At 36.6% G+C, this 21,551-nt stretch overlaps 1 protein-coding gene across 1 annotated transcript; it reads left to right on the top strand.

Moving 5' to 3' along the window:
- The first annotated feature begins 687 nt into the window (after positions 1–687).
- Positions 688–7,164, top strand: LOC129274379 (actin-binding protein IPP-like). The gene is made up of 2 exons (XM_054911197.2): positions 688–769; positions 3,354–7,164. Exons 1-2 carry the CDS (start codon positions 746–748, stop codon positions 4,767–4,769), a joined length of 1,440 nt encoding a protein of 479 aa, XP_054767172.2. The 5' UTR covers positions 688–745; the 3' UTR covers positions 4,770–7,164.
- The last annotated feature ends 14,387 nt before the right edge of the window (positions 7,165–21,551 follow it).

Here is a 21,551-nt window from a genome sequence, read left to right as displayed (position 1 = left end):
AGTATAAAGCAGTACTAATCAAATGAAATGTAAAATTGACTCAAACTAGTAAAATATGTTAACAAATTATGATGAAATAGTTTAATAGTTTATCATCTTGACGAATTACATTATATCTTGCTTGATAATAACAAAGTCATTAATGCTGATGACTGAAAATAGCAGTCTAAATACAATGATAACTAGTGTTACTATTCCTGCTAATAATGCTAATAAAAAATAGTAACAATTAATATGTTATTATTATATATTAATAATATAATGATAATAATGATAACAATAATAACAAGATAATGATAAAACTAATGATGATGACGAAATAATATCTTCATTTTATACACCTTCTATACTGTGTAAAAATTACATTTCACCCGTTCTCTATTGGCCTTAATTTTTTATTCTTGTCAAGTTGTTACTTCCCCCTTCATTAATGCGTCATTACATGGTTGTAAAGAAGGCCAATTTGCGTATATTCATATGCCTTATTGTTATAAGCATCTATAGTATAAATTAAGTATGGAGAAAGCCTTCACCCTTCAAATTTTCACTTAGTTCGCCTAAAGAAGAAGCTGAAATAACAGCGGCTGGCCTGGCTTCGCAATGGGACACATTTTTATCAAGGACATGATTTTCCCAGTTATTCTACGACTACCATTCATTCATCACGTTCATACCATGGACCTACTTCATACGCATAACATCAAGAGCAGTGCATTTTGGTTCCAAAGTCGCTGTTGAAAAGGACATGGCTGAAACAACGGATCATAAGGTAAGCTGTGTTTTGGGCCAAACCTGAATTTGAATACGAATCATTTCGGGTAGTTACATACAGTTGGTGTTGAAGTTCTATCAGAAATCTCGATTAAGATAAGACAGAAAGTTAAGAGCATGATATATTTTCAGAACGAGTGTAAGAGTATGGAATGAGGATCCTTGGCCCAAACATGCAACTGAGAGGCTTAACAGTAGATTCATTAACTCTTTTTCTAAAAGCTCTGCTTTCTCGCCAACTTTAGCGTGGTATTTTGGGCGCCACCGGTCACTGCGTTCGCATCAAGCTCCCGGGGGGTGGGGCACTTACATTGACGTGTGGATACCATGCATGCGCGACCAAACAAACACGTAAAAAGGACGTCTTTTTCAAGATAGGGCATGTTACGTACGTAATGTAATAAGGGTGTCAAAACAATAAAATAATGAAAAAAGGGTATATATTTCGCTAGGAAAGCTACGTGTTTAGGGTCAAATTTGCGAGGGTAAAAAGACTAAAATGTTATATGAAGGATGTACTTTTTGCCCCAACAGTGACTACGTGTTTAGAGTCTGATTTGAGCGAGGTGTGGAGGTGGGCCGTACTAAACCTGACGTAGGTAACGGTAAAACCGACATCCTTGACATTTAACAATTAAAATATCGATGTATTTGTTGGTTCAATTCAGGGAATACTTGCCAAGGGTTCGTTATGTTCCCAATACTTGTTAAGGGTAGGGTTTCACACGCCAATACTTGTAAAGGGGTGCATTTTCAGAATATGGAAAATAATTGTTTAGGGTTTTTTCGGGACCCCATGGTCGCGTATGGTATCCACTCGTCAATGTAAGTGCCCCCCCCCCCCTCCCCCGATGAAGCTGCTAATCGCCAGTAATCTCATACAATCTATTTTTATAAAGACTCACTTAGAAAATGTAACAAAAACAGTTATCACTAAGAAAACAATGATGCCCCCATTTCTGCGTACCCTTTAATTTTTCATATTTCTGGGGATTCGGAGAGGAAAACTGCACTTTATAAAGCAATGAATGATGTAGAATGTTTTGTAGAGGCTAGGAATACAGGTAAACACAGTCGTCAGATATGCGCCAGCAGTTTGAAAAGTAAAGATAGATCCACTTCCGGTTGTCTCTGGCAGATATGTAAACCATCAAAGAAACATGAAGCTTGTACATTATGCAACCTTCAATCAATTGGCGATAAATTTATTCGTTTGTCCTTCTTTTTGCTAAAGAGAGAAAAATTTATCTTAAAAAATATTACACCGAAAGACAAAATACACTAATTATTGGCTCTTTAACTGTGAAAAAACAGAAAACCATTCCAACCTTGTAAAATTTTACGGGAAAATTAAGCTTCGTTTCTAAACTTTGTTACACTCGAAATTAAATATTTTGAGCTTTTAATTCCATTGTGTTATAACAGTCAACGATATGCTGATGCCATTATTCGCCTTCTGTTGAACATAATATATTTTAACTATATTTCTAAGCTTTAATGCATTCATCTACGATTTCAGCTGTAATTATCAAAAGTAGTTTTTGTGCTAAGTTGTACGTTTTCTTATTATTACACGATCATTTGAAAATTATTTGATGAAATATTAATGCTAATTTGAACATGATTGTTTTCTCCAATAGCCACTCTATGGGTGACTTGTGCATGAATGCCATTGTCATTTCTAGATCAATAAGAAACGTGCAATACGAGTTATTACTAATGCCAATTGTTTAGCACATACTCAACCTTTATTTAAAAAATTGAAAATACTGAATATTTATGATATAAATAAATTACAACTATCATCTTTTATGTTTTCTTACTCTAAAAAATTGCTCCCAGAATATTTTTATGAATACTTTGAATATAACATAAATAAATATTGCACAAGAAATGCCAATAAAATGTATGTACCTTTTTACCATTATAATTGTTCAAGGACAACTGTCAGTTTTAAAGGCCCACAGTCTTGGAATCTCTTGCCAGATGACCTCAAAAAAAGTCAAACTATTCGTTCTTTTAGGAGAAAATATAAATTGTATTTACTTAAGTTTGAATATGAATAATTTTTAATTTATTGCCTTTTATGTTGTTTTATGTTGTTAGCTTTGTGTTTGTAATGTGTTATTTTGTATTATTATTTGAAGTGGGGTAAATCCGGGGATTTACCTTGACAGGCCAATGGCCTTTTGTTTATCCCCCACATCCTCCTCACTTCATCTTTACCATTTCTTTTATAATGTTATGTATAATGTATGTTGTATATTGTATTGATTTGTAAACTTGATCTTTTGATGTTTTTAAAGAGATGTGAATAAAATTGAATTGAATAACGAACGCAAAAGCAATGGAGCGCGGTTTGATGACGTCACGCATAAAAACATTTGCCTGTTCTATATGCGTGGATATTTTTTGGTCACCGCAATGTGTTTTATCATCAATACAATTCGATAATGTTGACTTATGCATATCCAAAACATTTTGTCTGACATGGGGAAGAATGTTCAATTGCCTGTGGCTACGTGGATTCCAGTCAATAATCTTTACTTATAATGCATATCAAATATGATTTTATTTTATAGGGGAAGGGTATTGAATTGCCTGTTGCTATGGATTCAAGTCGAGACTCTGAAGACGGTAAACGGGTCTACTCATGTCGCAGCGCCCTGTCTAAGAAACTCCTTCCATTCTTCATCAATGAAGAGCTTACTGACATCCACATCAAGGTTGGCGGGAGGAAATTCGCTGCTCATCGAGTCGTGTTGGGTTCCTGGAGCGATGAACTGAGAAGCCTTCTTGAGACTGCTTCCTCTGATAACATCATAGAGCTCGCTTCGAGTGCCACTGACAAGGAGATCGCAGTCTTTGAGATGGTCTTAAATTTCCTCTACACAGGAGAGGTGAGTTTCTCATCGACTAACGTGAGAATGGTCATGAGTCTGGCCAAACAACTAGGACTCAAGAAGTTGAGCGAGATGGCCCAGGAGTGGGTAGGAGAAATGATCAACCAAGGGAGCATGGTTGGTGCCATTACATGGTTGAGAGATGCGGCAGAATGCGACTACCTTTCTGTGAAGAACGATTGCCTGCGTACCCTCTCTCTGTATTTCCAGTACATCCCGGAGTCATCATGGTTAGGGCTTACCCTCGAAGAACTTTGTAGTATCCTAGAAAGGGACGATCTTGTTGCGGATAATGAATTAGAAATAATCGCACGAGTTGATGACTGGCTAAAGGCTAAAGGCAGCATAGAAGGCAATAAGGATCTTTATCTCAAAATAGTGCCTAAAATCAGATTTTCTTTCGTTAAAGTATCCGAGCTTTCGAATATCCAAGAGACGTCAGCTATCGTTAAATTCGCATCTGAATACTGCCCGGCGACATTGTCCGAGTCATACAAGTACAGAGCCCTTTCATACGAAGCTGGAGTGCGCGGTCAGTATGACGCCGGCAGTAATACTGGCAATCCTCGAGCGGGTTATGATTCCCTCAAGAAACCCGACCTTCAACCACGACTTTATCTAAATTTCATGCCACCGGGTCTTACTACCCGTCTCTATGGAAGATCGCAACGTCAAAATGATGGCTTTAGAGAAGTCAGCGTTGATCAATACAGAACAGAGATGACGTGCGCTGTCAGAGACGAAACTGGAGCTTGGTCACTGGAATCTGAATCCCGTTACTTCAAGTTTGTGCTCAAATTCGAAACTACCAATATCGGAGACTCTGAAGCATGGGCCGTGAAATACGAGATCGATTCAACTGATTCGCCACGATCTGATTCAAGATACCGAATGGTTCTTGTGACAAGGCCTCATGACAAAGACTCGGACTTCTACCTTCCCGAAAACCCCATAGTAATGACAAAGGAAGGCTCCTTGAACAACTCAAGGGCGCAGAATCCTTCTGCTACATTCAGCGTTACCACTCCTCCCGTCTTTGCTGGTAGGAAGCCGAGAAGAGTAGAAGTTGCCGCTATTGTATACATGATAAGATGAAGCGAGACCTAGACACAGGAGTAGACACAGGCTCCATCGTGGATAGTGCTAAAGCTTTACATCACCTTCCATACGTACCATATTTGCAATTAATCGTTTATCATGAGACTGAAGTTTTAGGTGTGTTGCCTTTGTTTCTACAAGGCAAGATAAACTACCTACATATACATGTAATAGATTGATAATGCAGGCGCAAAGCGCGAGATAACTTTTAAAAATTAGACATTTTGGAGGGCTCTTGTCTTTTTCAGTGTTATTCCCTTTGTTGTACCCTCTTTTTAAATTTTAATTCTCATTTATTTTCTATTTTCTCTACTTATTTTACATCATAAACCGGGAGAAAGAATACTACCAAATACATGAAAAATGAACGGATATTCAAAAGTATCATAAATTGAACGAGGCACATCCCCATGAACTTCGTTCCGGCAGGGGTAAATGTAAAAAAGATAATGTCATGTGTTAAAACGTGACAATTAAAATGTTATTGTATTTCATCACATATTTTTATTTTCTTTCTCTATCCATGATCTGTTTCAATCAATGAAAATAAACAAGAAAATTCAGAGGAACAAGTTGATGGTCATCATGCGCATATTATTGATATTACTATCATGATCATGAATATTATGTATACTCCCTCCTTTTAATAATCAAACTTGTCATGTGATTCGTCATAAATATTATGATGTTCGACCATAATTTATTAAGGGGTGATAACACACGCCATAGTAGTAAAAATGAAACATTATATTGACACTCGTATATATATGAATTCACCCAATAGTATCGGTTTTTTTTTTCTTAAGAAACAGAAGGAATTAGAATATAGTTTAGCAACGAAGAAAAATAAGGACCCCATTCATTTTAAAAAATAGAGACAGGATTTGTGATGCTAAATCTTTAGAATTAAATATTTTAAAGTTTATCCTGCATGCCCGACTTGTTTGGATTTTTTTCAAATTATCGTATACAATTAATACCTTACCGTGCTGTGCTGAATTACTATTACTTTGAGCTATGAATGTGTTTAATTTAGAGTTGCTAATGTATTTTTAGGGTTTTTTTTATCCTGTTCTCTTTTAACTTGTTTCCCTATTTTCCCATGCAATTGTTTATGTTGTACTATTGTATTCAATTTTATGCAAATTTACATATCATGATTATTGTTGATACAACGTTAAGGAATATTCTTAGACATGTCAGTCGGCTGTTCATATGCTAGTTATTCTTGGGGTGTTGCAGGAAAATATTTGCGGTCGATTGGGGAAAGAATTCAGATGCATATTTAGAAATGATAGATCAATTTTAACTGAAGCAAATCAATTTATATTTGTTGATGGAAGAACAAGATCCTCAATCTGTTGCAAATATTCAATGAAATGCATGACTTTCGATTGATTTGGGGACCTACATGTTACATAGTCTTGCAATCAATTACAACAGCCCATTAAAATCGTGTGTAACCTCACCACGAACTTTATGAAAACAACAATGACATAATTGCATTTCTATTGATGTCCTAAAGCATGTTCACCCATTGTGTCATTAATTACTTCAATACTGACATTGATGAGTAAGTATTTGTGTATTATTTTGTATTTAGAGGTCCTGTAGTCATATTCAACTTATGAAAATACAGCTATTTTCTATTTCATTCGTCTTTTAAAAATGATGAAAATCAATTATTTCGAAAATCTGCTTTTGAATAGCATTGCATTGTCAGTTTTTGATAATGAATATCTGAGAAGTTATTTTGTTTTATTTTCTAGCTCATTTACTATTAATTCATTCTGAATTGACCCGTTTTTAAGTTTCCAAGCCAATTTCATTTTAGTTTTGTCACACTTATTCATTTTTTTTGTCAGTAGCCTAGGAATATTTACATTTGTTTCGAAGAAAGCCCTTTTTATTTCTTTTCTGCACTGTAAAAAAAGCTGTTTAAGACTTTTAACGCGTGGTTTAAGCCCGTCAATCTAACAAGAAGGTTTTAGACTTTTAAACAATTTTCTAAACTTTTTACACTGTTTAATTTTGTTAAACTACTTGTTTGAAACTTTAAACAACTTAAAATAAGTTTTACACAAAGTCATTCTAAATGTAATTTTTACATTGTGATTTGTTATGTTAATAACTTGTAAAACTAAAATTAGCTATATCTTTAATTTTACCTAGTGTATCTGGTTGCAAAATATCAATCTGAAAATATCGATGTCAGCTATGGTGTAGTATAGGGTGATGCATCGCTCTGACGAAACTTAAAATTGTTGTCTCATAACTTTCTTAACATTTTCGCAAATGAAGGATTTCTTTTTCATTATTTCTATCTACATAATTTTAATGCACTGTAAATATCTTTACAAGTATATATGATCATAAAGATTTATTTCTAATTAATTTGATTATGCTGTTATATTTTCAATATATATACATGTATAAACAACCTCGTACAAAATTAAACGCTATTGTGAAAAAAATAAGGGAATGATAAGATAGAGGAAAGTAGATGTGGAGGGAGAAATGTAGGAGAGGAATAAAGACTGAAATAAAACAGAATAGAATGAATATAAATAAAGAGATATGAATGAGAGGAAGGAGACAAGAAAATGAGGAAAAGATTGCAATGAACTTAAAAGTGCCACTCAAATGTTCAAATAATCATCTTGTTATGTCTACATCCATTCGAAAAAATTACCAGATGGTGAGATATCGGATCTCGACATGTCTATATCCCATGGGAGAGATGATCAGATGACCAGATCTAGAATCTCGCCATGTCTACATCCCATGGGAGAAATGATCAGATGACATGATTCCGTGTCTCGTCATGTCTACATCCCATGACAGAGATGATCAGATGACCAGATCTTGGATCTCGCCAGGTCTGTATCCTCTGGGAGAGATGATCAGATGACAAGATCTTGGATCCGTGATCATGATCATCAGACCATCTCTTCTCAAAGATGTAGACATGGCGACATCCAAGATCTCATCATCTGATCGTCTCTCCTATGGGATGAAGTCTAGGTGGCACTTTCAAGCTTCCAGAGATTACCCTTCTTATTCGTCATGTGTTCATCGTTTCGTGGCTGAATATAAGGTGTGAAATGGGGATGCAATGGGAAACGTAGATGATGAAAATGGAAGTTAAACAACTGGAGCACCTCTGACAGTCTCGCCTGCATTACGCGATTCAATATAGCAGCAGTGCTTACTTTGAAATCAGCTATTGAAAAATCAATCACAAAAAATACAATTCATAATTTATAATACGTTCATTGATCCTAAATGAAATCTGACCTAAGACGTTTGCAAGATGATCGGTGATATTTGATTACCTCTATGTCCTCATTTCATGAACTATATCCATAAACTTTCAAAGTTACGATGGTAATTCAACATATCCCCCCAACATCGCCAAGGTTTGTTGACCCTAATAATAATAATAATAATATAGGGTATTTATATTGCGCTTTGACCCTGATCATGTTACCTAAAACTCTAATAGAATCTTCAGTAATACTTCATTACCCCTAAGTACAAGTTTTATGAACTAGGTCTATATACTTTTTAAGTTGTGATTACATTTCAAAAATTTAACCTTTGGTTAAGATTTTGATGTTAATTCCCCTAACTTGGTCTAAGTTCATTGACCCTTTATGAATTTTGACCTTGGTCATGTGATCTGAAACTCATACAGGATGATCAGTAATACTTGATTAACGTTATGTCCAAGTTTCATGAACTAGGTTAATATACTTTCTAAGTTATGATGACATTTCAAAAACTTAACCTTGGGTTAAGATTCTATGTTGACACCGCGGCCGTCGGAAAATCGGCGCCTAGTCTCGCTCTGCTATCATGGCTATGCAGACGAGACGATAAAAATGAGTGAATCCGAAAACGAATAGCGAAAGACAAAATAAGTTCTGAGGGAATAGGCGAGAGAGAAAGGAGTGGTGAACGGCAATAGACTGATTAGGACTGTTCGTCGCAAGGTTAGAGGTGAGTCGATCGGACGGAGTTATTCAGCTGGATGAGGCCGATGAAATCGATTCAAAAAGTAATTGCATGAAGAACACCGCCATGCCAGAGACCCTCTGACAATGCTTAAAAGTGAAGGGATCAGGACACCTTATCAGCCAAGACTGCTTCTTCATCTGATGTCAGCCATGTCTCACAACAGGCGCGGATCCAGGATTTCGTAGGGAGGGGGCCCAAATTCGACCTGATTTTGGCGCCCCTGTGTACTTTTCTGAAAAAAGTGCGGCCCCTCCCTCCCCAGGCAATCATAAGTGCCTTAAATGCATGTTAAATTATCTTATTTCATAGGCACATGAAGAAGAGGCAATTGAATAATGGTTTTATAATGATGTGTTCATGAATAAATGTAATATCACTTTTTTTAAAGAATCAATGCGAGCGCGGAGCGCGAGCGATTTCTATTTTAATCTTTTGATGCTTTCAATCTCGTTTAACTTCTCATCAGAGTAGGCCCTGCTAGAATTATGTGAGCGAGAGCCAGGCGCGGATCCAGGATTTCTTAGGGGGCCCTAATTTAAAGTTAAGTAATAATCGTGCCAAAATATTGACTCCCATTACCGAATGGGTAATGTCTAGTTACTTTACACAGAAACATCTCTTACATTGTATAGGCATACTTCGTTCTTCTGGGTACTCCCATTTTTTTCTTTTCTACTTTTTGTTTCAGGGCTTGAAAAATCTTACGGGGATGACGCCCCTATATCGCCGCGTATGAACACTGGTTGTGCAATAACTAAATTGCATATTCTGCATGAAAGAAAATTAATGTTTTATTTTGGGTAATATATTCCTGAAAAGATATTCATGCTTTTTATTATAGAGTTGAGGTAGACTCAGTAGTAAGCACTCAGCATTTACTAATTGGGAGTGCACTGCCTACTTAGATCTGTAAGTGTTTGGATGTATTATATATTTTTTTGTTATTCGCTTGAAATCCATTCAAAACAGTGAGTTGTCTTGTCAATCCTATTCAACAAACATTGGCTCTTCCGCTCTTGCAACAATCATATCAAGTATCAAAAGGTTATGTATCTTATAATCTTGCTCAAATTGTATATACTCCAAATAGATTTTTTAAAAGAAACAGAATGCGTGTAAACGGTGTAAATAAAACACATATAAGATACTAAAGATAAATATGCTGTAAAAATATACTTTATTGGCAATGTCTATATAAATATAAATGCTCTTACGTTCACATCATTTTGGACGATAAGTTCTTATCTCTCTCTTTCATACAATACAAGTGAAACATGAATTCCAAGGTCCCATGCATCTTGTATACATCAATCAGTGGCGTACCGTGGGTCACGGCATTGGGGGCACCAGCAAACATTTTGAGTCACTTAAGGAGTACGCGAAGCGCGCTCAGTTGTCAGGTATACTATTAGAGCTATTTTAAGGACATGCAGTGCCATTAAACGGATATGTACCTCACTGATTAGATAATGCGAGCGCGAAGCGCGAGCTGAAAATTTTTGATATTCAGAGCTAAAAAGGGACATTATAAGCAAATTTTTTGTAATCATGATACGTAACTGTCTCGCTAAACAAACAATGCGAGCGCGAAGCGCGAGCTAAAATTTTTGTATATATTGACCCTAAGCTGGGAAATTTTAATGGCTATATTTTAGAATCTATTAAGAGTATAAATATCTCACCATAGTCATCGAATGCTAGTGCCATCCTTTGCTGATTTTGTTAGAATTACATCTAAGCACATTCATAAAGCACCTTTTGTAGCTATTGTAATCATGATTGTCATACGCATCTCACTAATCAAATGCTGCGAGCGCGAAGCGCGAACTGAAAATTTAGGAAATTCAGACCTGAAGAGGGGCATTTTAAGGCTTGTTTGTAGGAGTTCCTTAAGACCGTACGTATTTCACTAACCAAATGATGCGGGCGCGAAACGTGAGTTGAAATTTTGTTATATATTGACCCCAAACATGGATATTTTAAGGACTATGTTTTTTAGGAATCCATTAAGAGTATACATATCATAGTCATCTAATGCGAGTGCCACGCGCTTGCTGATTTTGTTAGAATTACATCTAAACACGTGAAGCAATTTTTGAAGTCATTGTAATCATGATTATCATACGCATCTCACTAATCAAATGCTGCGAGCGCGAAGCGCGAGCTGAAAATTTTGGATATTCAGATCTGAAAAATTGACATTTTAGGGACCGATTTTAGGAGTTCATGAAGAGCAGAAATCCCACCAATCGACTAATGCAAACTTTAGCACGGACAGGAAATGTTTTATATGAAGACCTTAAAAAAAGGGCAATCACTTTAAGTAGTCATGAAAAAGAAGTATATGTCACTACATAAAACATTAATAACTCGAATTACGAGGAAATATATTTGTTGTATCTTGATTTGAAAACGGGAGGTTCGAACATCAATTCGGCGCTCCCCCCCCCCCCCTAGTTTGAGTATCGATTTAGCGCCCCCTAGCTCGAAAATCGATTCGGCCCCCCCCCCCCCCAGTTCGAGTATCAATTTGGCGCCCCCAGTTCGAACATCATTTTAACATCCCTTCGAACATCATTTCGGCGCCCTCCTAGTTCGAATGTCAATTCGGCGCCCCTACATGTAGGTCGATCATCAATTCGGCCCCCAGTTCGAACATCATTTTGGCATCCCTTCGAACTCAATGGGCCTTCCCTAGTTCGAATATCATTTCGCCCCCCCCCCCCCTAGCTCGAGTATCAAATTGGCGCCCCCCTAGTTCGAACATCAATTCGGCGCCCCCAAGTTTGAGTATCGATTTGGCGCCCCCCCCCCCCCAGTTCGAGTATCAATTTGGCGCCCCAGTTCGAACATCATTCTAACATCCCTTCGAACATCATTTCGCCCCCCGCCCTCCTAGCTCGAGTATCAATTTGGCGCCCCTTAGTTCGAACATGAATTTGGCGCCCCTACGTCGAACATCAATTCCCCCCCCCCCCCGTTCGAACATCAATTCGACCCCCTGTTCGAACATCATATTGACATTCCTTCGAACATCATTTCGGCGCCTTTTTGGTTCGAACATCATTTTCTTTCCTCCTCTTCCTCTTTTTTTCTTCTCGTCCTTCCCCCTCTTCCTCTATCCTTTTTTTTTTGTTTCCTCCCTTTCTTTCTCTCTTTTCTTCTCTTCTTTCTTCCCTCTTCCTCTTTCTTTCCCCTCTCCTTCTCCTTTTTCTTATTTTCTTTCCCCTCTCCTTTTTTCTTCTCTTCTTTCCTCCCTCTTCTCCTCTCTCCTTTTCTTTTCCCCTCTCCTTTTTTTTCCCCCTCTTCCTCTTTTTCTTCCCCCTCTCCCTCCCCCTCACTTTTCTTCTCTTCCTCTTTTTTTCTCCTTTTCTTTCCTCTTTTTCCTCTCTCCTTTTTTCGCCTTTCCCTCTCTTTTTCCTTCTCTTTCTTTCTCCTTTTCCTCTCCCTTTTCCTTCCCTTCCTTCCCCCTCTTCCCTTTTTCTTCTTTTCTTTCCCCTTTTACTCTCTCTTTTTCTCCTCTTCTTCCTTCCCCCTTTTCCTCTCTTTTTCCCCTCTTCTTTTCCCCTTTTTCTCTCTTCTCTTCTTTCCTCCTTCCTCTCTTTTTTTTCTCCTTTTTCTTTCCCCCTCTCCCCTCTCTCCTTTCCTCTTTTCTCTCCCCCTTTTCCTCTCTCTTTTTTCTTCCCTTCTTCCCCCTCTTCCTTTCTTCTTTTTATTCTTTTCTCTCCCCTCTTCCCCTCTTTTTCCTCTTTCTTTCCCTCTTTTTTTTTAGTCGAAGGGCCCCTTGCCCCCCCCCCCCCCCCCATGGATCCGCGCCTGTCTCACTATCACAGAAAAAAGTCTAATTTGTGATCTACAACAAATCAATCTACACTGTAATTTGTGATCTAACGACATACTGACGTACTTGTGCTTTCCCTTGGGGTTAGCAGTGTAATCAATGGACAACGTCAGAAAACGAATCAATCGTGTATAAAGACACTATATATTTTTTTTTATTTGTCATCAGATGTATTTACTACATTAGAATCAATAAAAGAAACAACATGTATTGGTTCCACATTCCACATGCCTTTGATTCCCTTGTACTGTTTTTCTGTTATTTTGATCTTACTACTCTTTTCTAGTAATATCAAATTAATGTCAAAATCTATCTTGAATTCTGTAAATGGGAAGCTTTCGTTCCGCGACGTACGGAGGGTTCAAAAACAGAGGAAATGTATTGCTAAATCCCCTTCATGACAACGAATAACCAAACAGTCTTTGTCGAAAATTGGGGAATCAACAGATCATTTTCGTTCGTGACAAAGGACGTAAATATTTGCATTTTTTTATCAGCTCCGGAACTTAGGGTAAAACTGTTCCGGCTCACCAATTGCCAAGAGACCTCCCAGGTGTTCATTGTCATTTTCAATTTACTATATTCTTGAAACTCTCCAAGAGAAAAAAAAATCACTATTTTTTTAAAAGAAGACCAGTCACTTTTTCTGAGGAAGTGCTATCGACCCCATGTATGGAGAATGAATAAGTACATAATAAATAGATAAAAAATAAATGATGTTTTCCTTCTTGATGCTTCTCGCTTTATATTTTAAGATGGTTTAAGATAACCATCAGAATCAAGATTCTCTTCAGAGGAAAATGGTCTTGTGAGACAATGCATTATCTCCTGGTAACCATCTCCATTATCACCATCGTGAACATCATCACCATTACCAATTTCTATTTGTCCTCCTTGAGAGCGAACATCCGCGGCTGCCTGCATCGGAATACGGTTTTCCGTAATCAAAACTCGTCTTCCCCGGACATACTGCAAGCATATAACCATAAGAATGATGACTAATATGGTTATGGCAACTCCTGAGGCAACACCAACGATGATGATAATATTTGTATTCCTCTGAACTTGGTGTCCATCATGTTTTATACTGGTGACGCCTTGGTGAGGATCCTTGGTGGAAATACGGTTGGTGTTACCATCCATTGCAGGCGATAATTTGGGCTGTGTTGTCACATCTGAAAAGTAAATAAATAATACCCGATACTTCGAAGATTATCCCCTAAAATTGCTGATGTCATAAAACTTACGACTCTGTACTCTCATATGAATTATCATATTTGTTCTCAATCTGTTCTCGATTGAATTCTTGGTTGAATCCCTTGCTAAAATGAATTAGTAAAAAAATGACTAGATGAAATAAAGGGTCAGATGGGGCAACTGTTACTTTAGTCATATTTGAGTATTACTAAATCGAATTTGACCAGAAGACTTGAAATGGTAATAAAAATACGACTAGACTTGACTCAATTTAACTAGCTTATTTTTAAAGCGCATATCGGTTTGAGATGTTTTTTTTTTTAACGGAGTCAGATTATGTTTTCCAAAGGATTTGTCTTCTTCCTTTTTTGAACGTGCACATGCGTTGGCATAAATGATATTTTGTTCATATTTGATGCGAAATAAAAAGAAAAATATAGATAGGCTTTCTTGCTCAAGGGCATGCAGTTCCAGGAATTGAACCCTGGGAATTAGACTTCCATGGAGTAATCGGACGCCTTTTACTCTGACTAGGCCTCTATAGGCAAAAGGAATAGGGGCAATCGGGACACCCACTTTCCTTCCGCGAAATCTTGCAAAAAACCGAAATAAAATAAAGGCGTTTATAATATGCAATCATTCTACTCAAGAAATCAATTACTAAAAAATCAGATTTTGGTAAATCTTTATGCTCTTGAAACTTTAAAACTTTCTTAGCTATATTGGGTCTATAAAAAAGAACTCAAGCGACGCTGTGTTACAACCGTTTGCGAATTGGGCTTACGACAAATTTCCAAACGCTATCACTGTTTGCTGATAACTCGCAAGTTTGTTATGCTCCGAGTGCAACTTTTAAAAACTACAAGATGTTTCACCATATATCATGTATATTCAGATACTCCTCTACTATTTACCCGTATAAACTTGAATGTAGCCGCTTCCACCGCATGGTAAAAATTCTATGGCATTTTGCAAGCATGGTATACCACATAAAGAATTACATTTTCTCTTCTCAGAATGAATATCTGCGCAGAGGAAGTTTCCGCAATAACAAAGATGACCAAATTCCAAAGCAGCAAAGTGGTAAGTTTCGTTTTTGCAAGATGTCGTGCACTCGTCGATGCTCGTTATGTTGAGTGAAGTATCCTTCTGGAAGCAATCGTCCTCAAAACACCCGACAAACTGCAGATCTGAATCAAAGATAAGGGTTAAGAAAGATTAATATATGAACGCCCTGAAGAATATAGATATGAATTCACACAGAAAGTGACGTATACGAAATAGTGGATAATAAAGAGCGTCAGATAGAAATGGTCTTCGATAAAGCAATGCCTCATTAAGGTAACCAAAAGGTAATGATAACAATTGCAACAGGTACATTGACAATGAATTTACTTGAAATGATTAATTATTCAGGGATGGCACAGACTAATTTAAATGGGGGAACAAGGCCACCTAAATTTCGATCCTTTCCCTCCGCTTCCCCCTTCTTTCCATTCATTTCCCTCAATCCCCCTCCCCTCTATTATAGGGCAATCTCTGTTTGCCCTGTAATTCAGGGAAAAGGGCGATCATTGAATGTTATTACATGCGAAAGGACCAGGAGGCACTCATCTTTTATAACCCATGAAGTAATTCACATCAAATTCGGAATCTTCATATCTACAGTAAACATCATAGTTCAGCATATTGTTCACTATTTTACTACATTTTATCTGAAAATACTTGCCGAAATGGCGACCCCGGAGGCAAGGCCGCATCTAGACTTGTACGCCAATCAAAAATCGAAACAGGCCTATAGTCCTACCTGGCCAAATTTGATCACTTTAACCTAACAGTCCATATTGAGCCCTATAATAGCCTCCTTTGAAGTGTCCTTTCGTTCCTTTCTCAATGAGCACAACAGTATAAGAGTGAAATTCCCTGTTTCATGATAAATTATCATCACCCAAAAGTGATTTATAAAATAAGAAAATATATAATTACCTACTGATCTCCATCTTGTATTGTTACTGTCTGTACAAATGATATCTGTATTGTTCGTAGAATTGCCAGAATTTGCAATCACGAATTCCCATAGTAGAGGAAGTATCATCAGTACTTTGTACGCCATGTTGAAATAAGACAAGAGACTGATCTTCACGCAATGTCATTTGTGTAAACTAAAAACTGATTAATGACCGTTCAGAATCGAGTGCAATATTCGTAGCTATGATATCATCATTCATCATTTCAATTTCCAATCATTACTTTCAATCCTACTTTTAATAGCATACTCCGAGTTCTATGGTGTGAATCCAGTTAGCAATTAGGGGATAGGGGTGTGTATAGAGCCAGGTGCCTTTGAACTCTTCAAGAAGTAACAATTAAGTGTGTCCGAGCAAAATGGAGGTGTATTGTTGATGCGGATCTTTATTGATAATATATTTATAATGAATATTTATGAGTGCAATGCAATGGACATAATACTTCATTCGGTGAAAGATGAATGATCCATTTATAAATCTCGATGCAAAGTATGTTCATGTGCAGTGCGAGCCCGGTCTGTTGATTGCTGCGTACAACATGCGCGCTGCAAACACGAGTGGTGCCTTGGGGTGACTGCAGCAGTCTCGGTGCGCGCGTGCAATGGACAAAATCGTATTGACCCAAAATCGCACGATGAATGGATTCAAAATTGCACGGTTGATGACGTCATTGTAAAATGGGCTGAATGATCGATATCGAACAACCAATCAAATAACAAGATCTATCTAGGTGTAATACAAACAATCCTAACCTCAAAATCATGATTGGTCTTTCATCCTACAGAAACATGGTTAAGTTGACACCATCTTATACACACAATATAAGGCGTTAGCAGCATTGGCACCACAGCACAGAACTAGGACCTCACAAGTTACATAATAATTGTTTTTCTTTCAGATAGGGATCAGGGAATTGTTGCAGAAAAGAAAAACTTTTGCCATAATTTTAATTGTGTAAATGTCAATGGCATAATCTTCTTTGCTATTAATAATTTGATAGAGTTTTTTAATTGCAAAGCTTTCATGCAACAGTCCCTAGGATAAAGTTGTATCAACGGTGAACAGTCTTCCTCGAAAGATGTATCTTTTGGTGTCCGTTTCCGTTTTACACCCTGGCGAAGGCATTTTCCGCAAAAATAGCCACAAAGCGACTAGTGAAGAGTCTACACACGTCGCTGGTTGCAGCGTGCGACACAGGCGAGGGGCGAGCCCCACACCACCGCATGCAATCTGCACAGTTACTGATCAGAGCATAGAGTTCCTCGGCACTTCATGTACAGAGAGCAGTCATATGAGTGAAATCCGAACATGCTTTTGCAGTTACGTTTTTTTTTATAAAAATTTATGAAAAAGTTTTTTTTCTTCTAATGAATAGAATGACAGACAAAATAAAAATAAACAGATACATATAATAGAAAGAAAATTGAAGTTTGATGGATTGATACACTTAGATGCCGAAAGATAGATATAGAAGACTGATAAATAGATAGATAGATAGATAGATAGATAAATAGATAGATAGATAGAAGTAGAGAGAGAGAGAGAGAAAGACAGAGAGATGGATAGATAGATGGGGGGAGAGAACTTGAGAGATGGAGAGATGTTATAGATAGATAGATAGATAGATAGATAGATAGATAGATAGATAGATAGATAGATAGATAGATATATGGACGGATAAAGAGAAATAGAGAGAGAGAAAAAAAGACAGACAGAATGACAGACAAAATAAAAATAAACAGATACATATAATAGAAAGAAAATTGAAGTTTGATGGATTGATACACTTAGATGCCGAAAGATAGATATAGAAGACTGATAAATAGATAGATAGATAGATAGATAGATAGATAGATAAATAGATAGATAGATAGAAGTAGAGAGAGAGAGAGAGAAAGACAGAGAGATGGATAGATAGATGGGGGGAGAGAACTTGAGAGATGGAGAGATGTTATAGATAGATAGATAGATAGATAGATAGATAGATAGATAGATAGATAGATAGATAGATAGATAGATAGATAGATAGATATATGGACGGATAAAGAGAAATAGAGAGAGAGAAAAAAAGACAGACAGATGGATAATGATAGAGAGAGAAAGAGAGAGAGAGAGATAGAGAATCTGAGAGATAGATAGATAAAGAATGAGAGAGACAGAGAAGATAGACAAATTAACAGATAAATAGAAACTGTAGTTACATAGATAGCTAGATAAATAGATAGATAGAAGATAAATAGAGAGAAATAGAGAAAGACAGACAGATGGATAGATAGATAGAGGGGAGAGAGAGAGATAGAGAATTTGAGCGATAGGTACATGTTAGATAGATAGATAGATAGATAGATAGATAGATAGATAGATAGATAGATAGATAGATAAAGAATGAGAGAGACAGAGAAGATAGATAGATACTGTAGTTACATAGATAGATAAATAGATAAAAGATAGATAGACAGATAGATGGGGGAGAGAACTTGAGAGATGGAGAGTTATTATATATAGATAGATATATACAGTATATATGGACGGAAAAAGAGAAATAGAGAAAGAGAGAAAAAAAAGACAGACAGATGGATAGATAGATAGATAGAGGGAGAGAGAGATAGAGAATTTGAAAGATAGATAGATATATAGATAGATAGATAAATAGATAGATATATAGATCGATAGATATATAGATAGATAGATAGATAGATAGATAGATAGATAGATAGATAGATAGATAGATAGATAGATAAAGAATGAGAGAGACAGAGAAGATAGACAAATTAACAGATAGATAGATACTGTAGTTACATAGATAGATAGATAAATATATAGATAGAAGATAGATAGATAGAAGGAAATAGAGAAAGACAGACAGATGGATAGATAGATAGAGAGAGGGAGAGAGAGAGAGATAGAGAATTTGAGAGATACGGTAGATGTTAGATGGATAGATAGATAAAGAATGGGAGAGACAGAGAAGATATACAAATTAACAGATAGATAGATACTGTAGTTACATAGATAGATAAATAGATAGAAGATAGATAGATAGATAGATAGATAGATGGGGGAGAGAACTTGAGAGAGGGAGAGATGTTATAGATAGATAGATATATATGGACGGAAAAAGAGAAATAGAAAAAGAGAGAAAACAAGACAGATGGATAGATAGATAGATAGATAGATAGATAGATAGATAGATAGATAGATAGATAGATAGATAGATAGATAGATAGATATATAGATAGATAGAGGGAGAGAGATAGAGAGAGATAGATAGATAAAGAATGAGAGAGACAGAGAAGATTAACAGATAGATAGATACTGTAGTTACATAGATAGATAAAGATAGAATTTGAGAGATAGATAAATAAATAGATAGAAGATAGATAGAGAGAGAAAGACATAAAGATGGATAGATAGATAGAGAGAGGGGGAGAGAGAGATAGAGAATTTGAGAGATAGACTGTTAGATAGATAAAGAATGAGAGACAGATAAGAGTGACAAATTAACAGATCGATAGATACTGCAGTTACATTTAGATAGAGAGATAGATAGAAGATAGATATATAGATTGATAGAGAGAGAGAGAGAACTAGAGAAAGACAGATGGATAGATAGAGAGAGAGAGACAGAGAAGATTAATAGATAGATACTGTAGTTCTGTCTCTCTCTCTCCCTTTTTTATCCTATTTATCTCTTTCTCTGTCTTTTTTGCTCTCTTGCTTCTTTCTCCTTTTCTATAGTTTTCCTTTCATCAATGCATCAAACTCCCACTTGCTTCATTCACTTTGGACAGCGTTGTAATGTAAATCAGTATTGCAAATCATAAATGTTATATTTTTGTATTTCTCCCTTTCATTTGGTGTCTGACCAGTATTCATTATTGATGCTTACCTTTTTTTTTCCACGTATATCTTGTTTACTTATGTAACTTAGGATTAGATATGATGCCCTTCTTTCAGATTCTGTTTGACCTTTCTTTTCTCTCTTTCTGTCTTTCTCCCTCCTTCTCTCTCTATCTCCCTGTTGCTCTTTCCCACTCTCTCGTCTATCATGATCGCCAACTTGTTACTTTTTTTTTTTTTTTGTTACACATAATTCTTATATTTGTAATCTGCAATTTATTGTTTACTTGTGGGTCTTTCTTTTTTTCCTCCTTCATTCCTTTTTCCCCTCTTTCCTTTATTTTTTGCTACATCTCCCTCTCTATTCTCACCTTTCCACATGCTTAATTTTGCCATTCTTGCTCCCCTTTCTTGCTCCTCACGTGCTTTTTTTATATATATATATAAATTTAATCTGTCTTATTACATGCATCTGCTCATTCTATTTCTTTTTATACTATTATTGCATTTTAAACATAATGTATATTTTTTTCTTCTTTAATGGTCACTGCATGTTATGTATTTATTTATTTCTTTGTTATGTATTTTAAAAAATGTAAACTTACATTGTTAGTCTTTTGACTTTTTGATGAGTATTGTTTAATAAAACCGAATTGAAATTGAATATGATTTTTTCTAAAAGTGGCGACCTTCTTCGCCCAATTTTACCTCACACCCACATACACCCCCCCCCCTTTCACTCCCTCCTCTCTCTCCCCCTCTCTCTCTCTCTCTCTCTCTCTCTCTCTCTCTCTCTCTCTCTCTCTCACACCCACACCCCAAAAAGCACAAAAAAGTGTCCTCTTAACTTAAGATAAACGCTTAAAAGCATAAAGAAAAATAAGATTGGAGGTATTATACCCGTGTATAATTTACGGCCCCGTAACGGCCGGCCCGACCTCCACAGGCCTACTCGCAGTGGCACCTCATTCTGTTGGTTCACATGTACGCAAATCACACTACCGCACATGCGCGCCCATCAAAGACAATCTCCTGCACGCCATCAACGGCCGAGTACAGGAACATTACCATAAGCGCTCAGGTAGGCCGTAAGACAAAGACATACTACTAGCCCGATTTCGACACGGCGGGAAAAAATGAGAAACAGCTCATACTTTCTGACAGTTTTTCCCGGAGTTTTTCACTCAAAAAAGTTTGTTCCCGACTTTTCTACAAAGTAACAGCTTAGTTTTAGGTTTAGGATCATCGTGTCCATGTTTAATGAGATACGCAGCTTATTCTTATTTAAAACGTGCTTAAATTATCGAGTTTCAGATCAGAATATTAAAAAAATGTAGGAAGATGCCTAATCATCCATCTTTTTCATGATTTACGAAACATGAATAGAGTGTCCCAATTTAAGGTCTGAAATCCTCATTTTCCGCTCAAGCCTCGCGCTCGCGTGAACTATTCAATCAGTTTTTACTATCCTGTTTAAGATTACAAATAGTGCTAACAATGTCCTTTTTTTAAGGTCGGAATGTCAAAAAAAAGGTTAGCTCATGCTTCACGCTCGCATTATTTCTCTTCTTAAATCAGGACATATTGATGTCAAAACAATTGTCATAACAATATGCAGAAACAACATAAACAACTTTTGTATTTACATGTAGATCTGCCCACTATAAAAAAAAAAAAAACGAAAGAAAATGCCATAAACATCAAGCCTACAGTGTTTTGTATGCATGTAGATTTTACGATAATTTACCCATTTTCCATAATGGACGCGTCCGTATCGTAGTTTCGTTAGCTGGCGTGCGCATTGGACCGGAGAGCTCATGAATAATTCATGAAGCGGGCGGCGTACGTCGGTGA

This window comes from Lytechinus pictus, chromosome 13 (assembly GCF_037042905.1).
Source record: "Lytechinus pictus isolate F3 Inbred chromosome 13, Lp3.0, whole genome shotgun sequence".
Lineage (NCBI taxonomy): Eukaryota > Metazoa > Echinodermata > Echinoidea > Temnopleuroida > Toxopneustidae > Lytechinus > Lytechinus pictus.
Note: the sequence above shows the minus strand (reverse complement) of the source record. Positions and strands in the feature narration are given on the sequence as shown.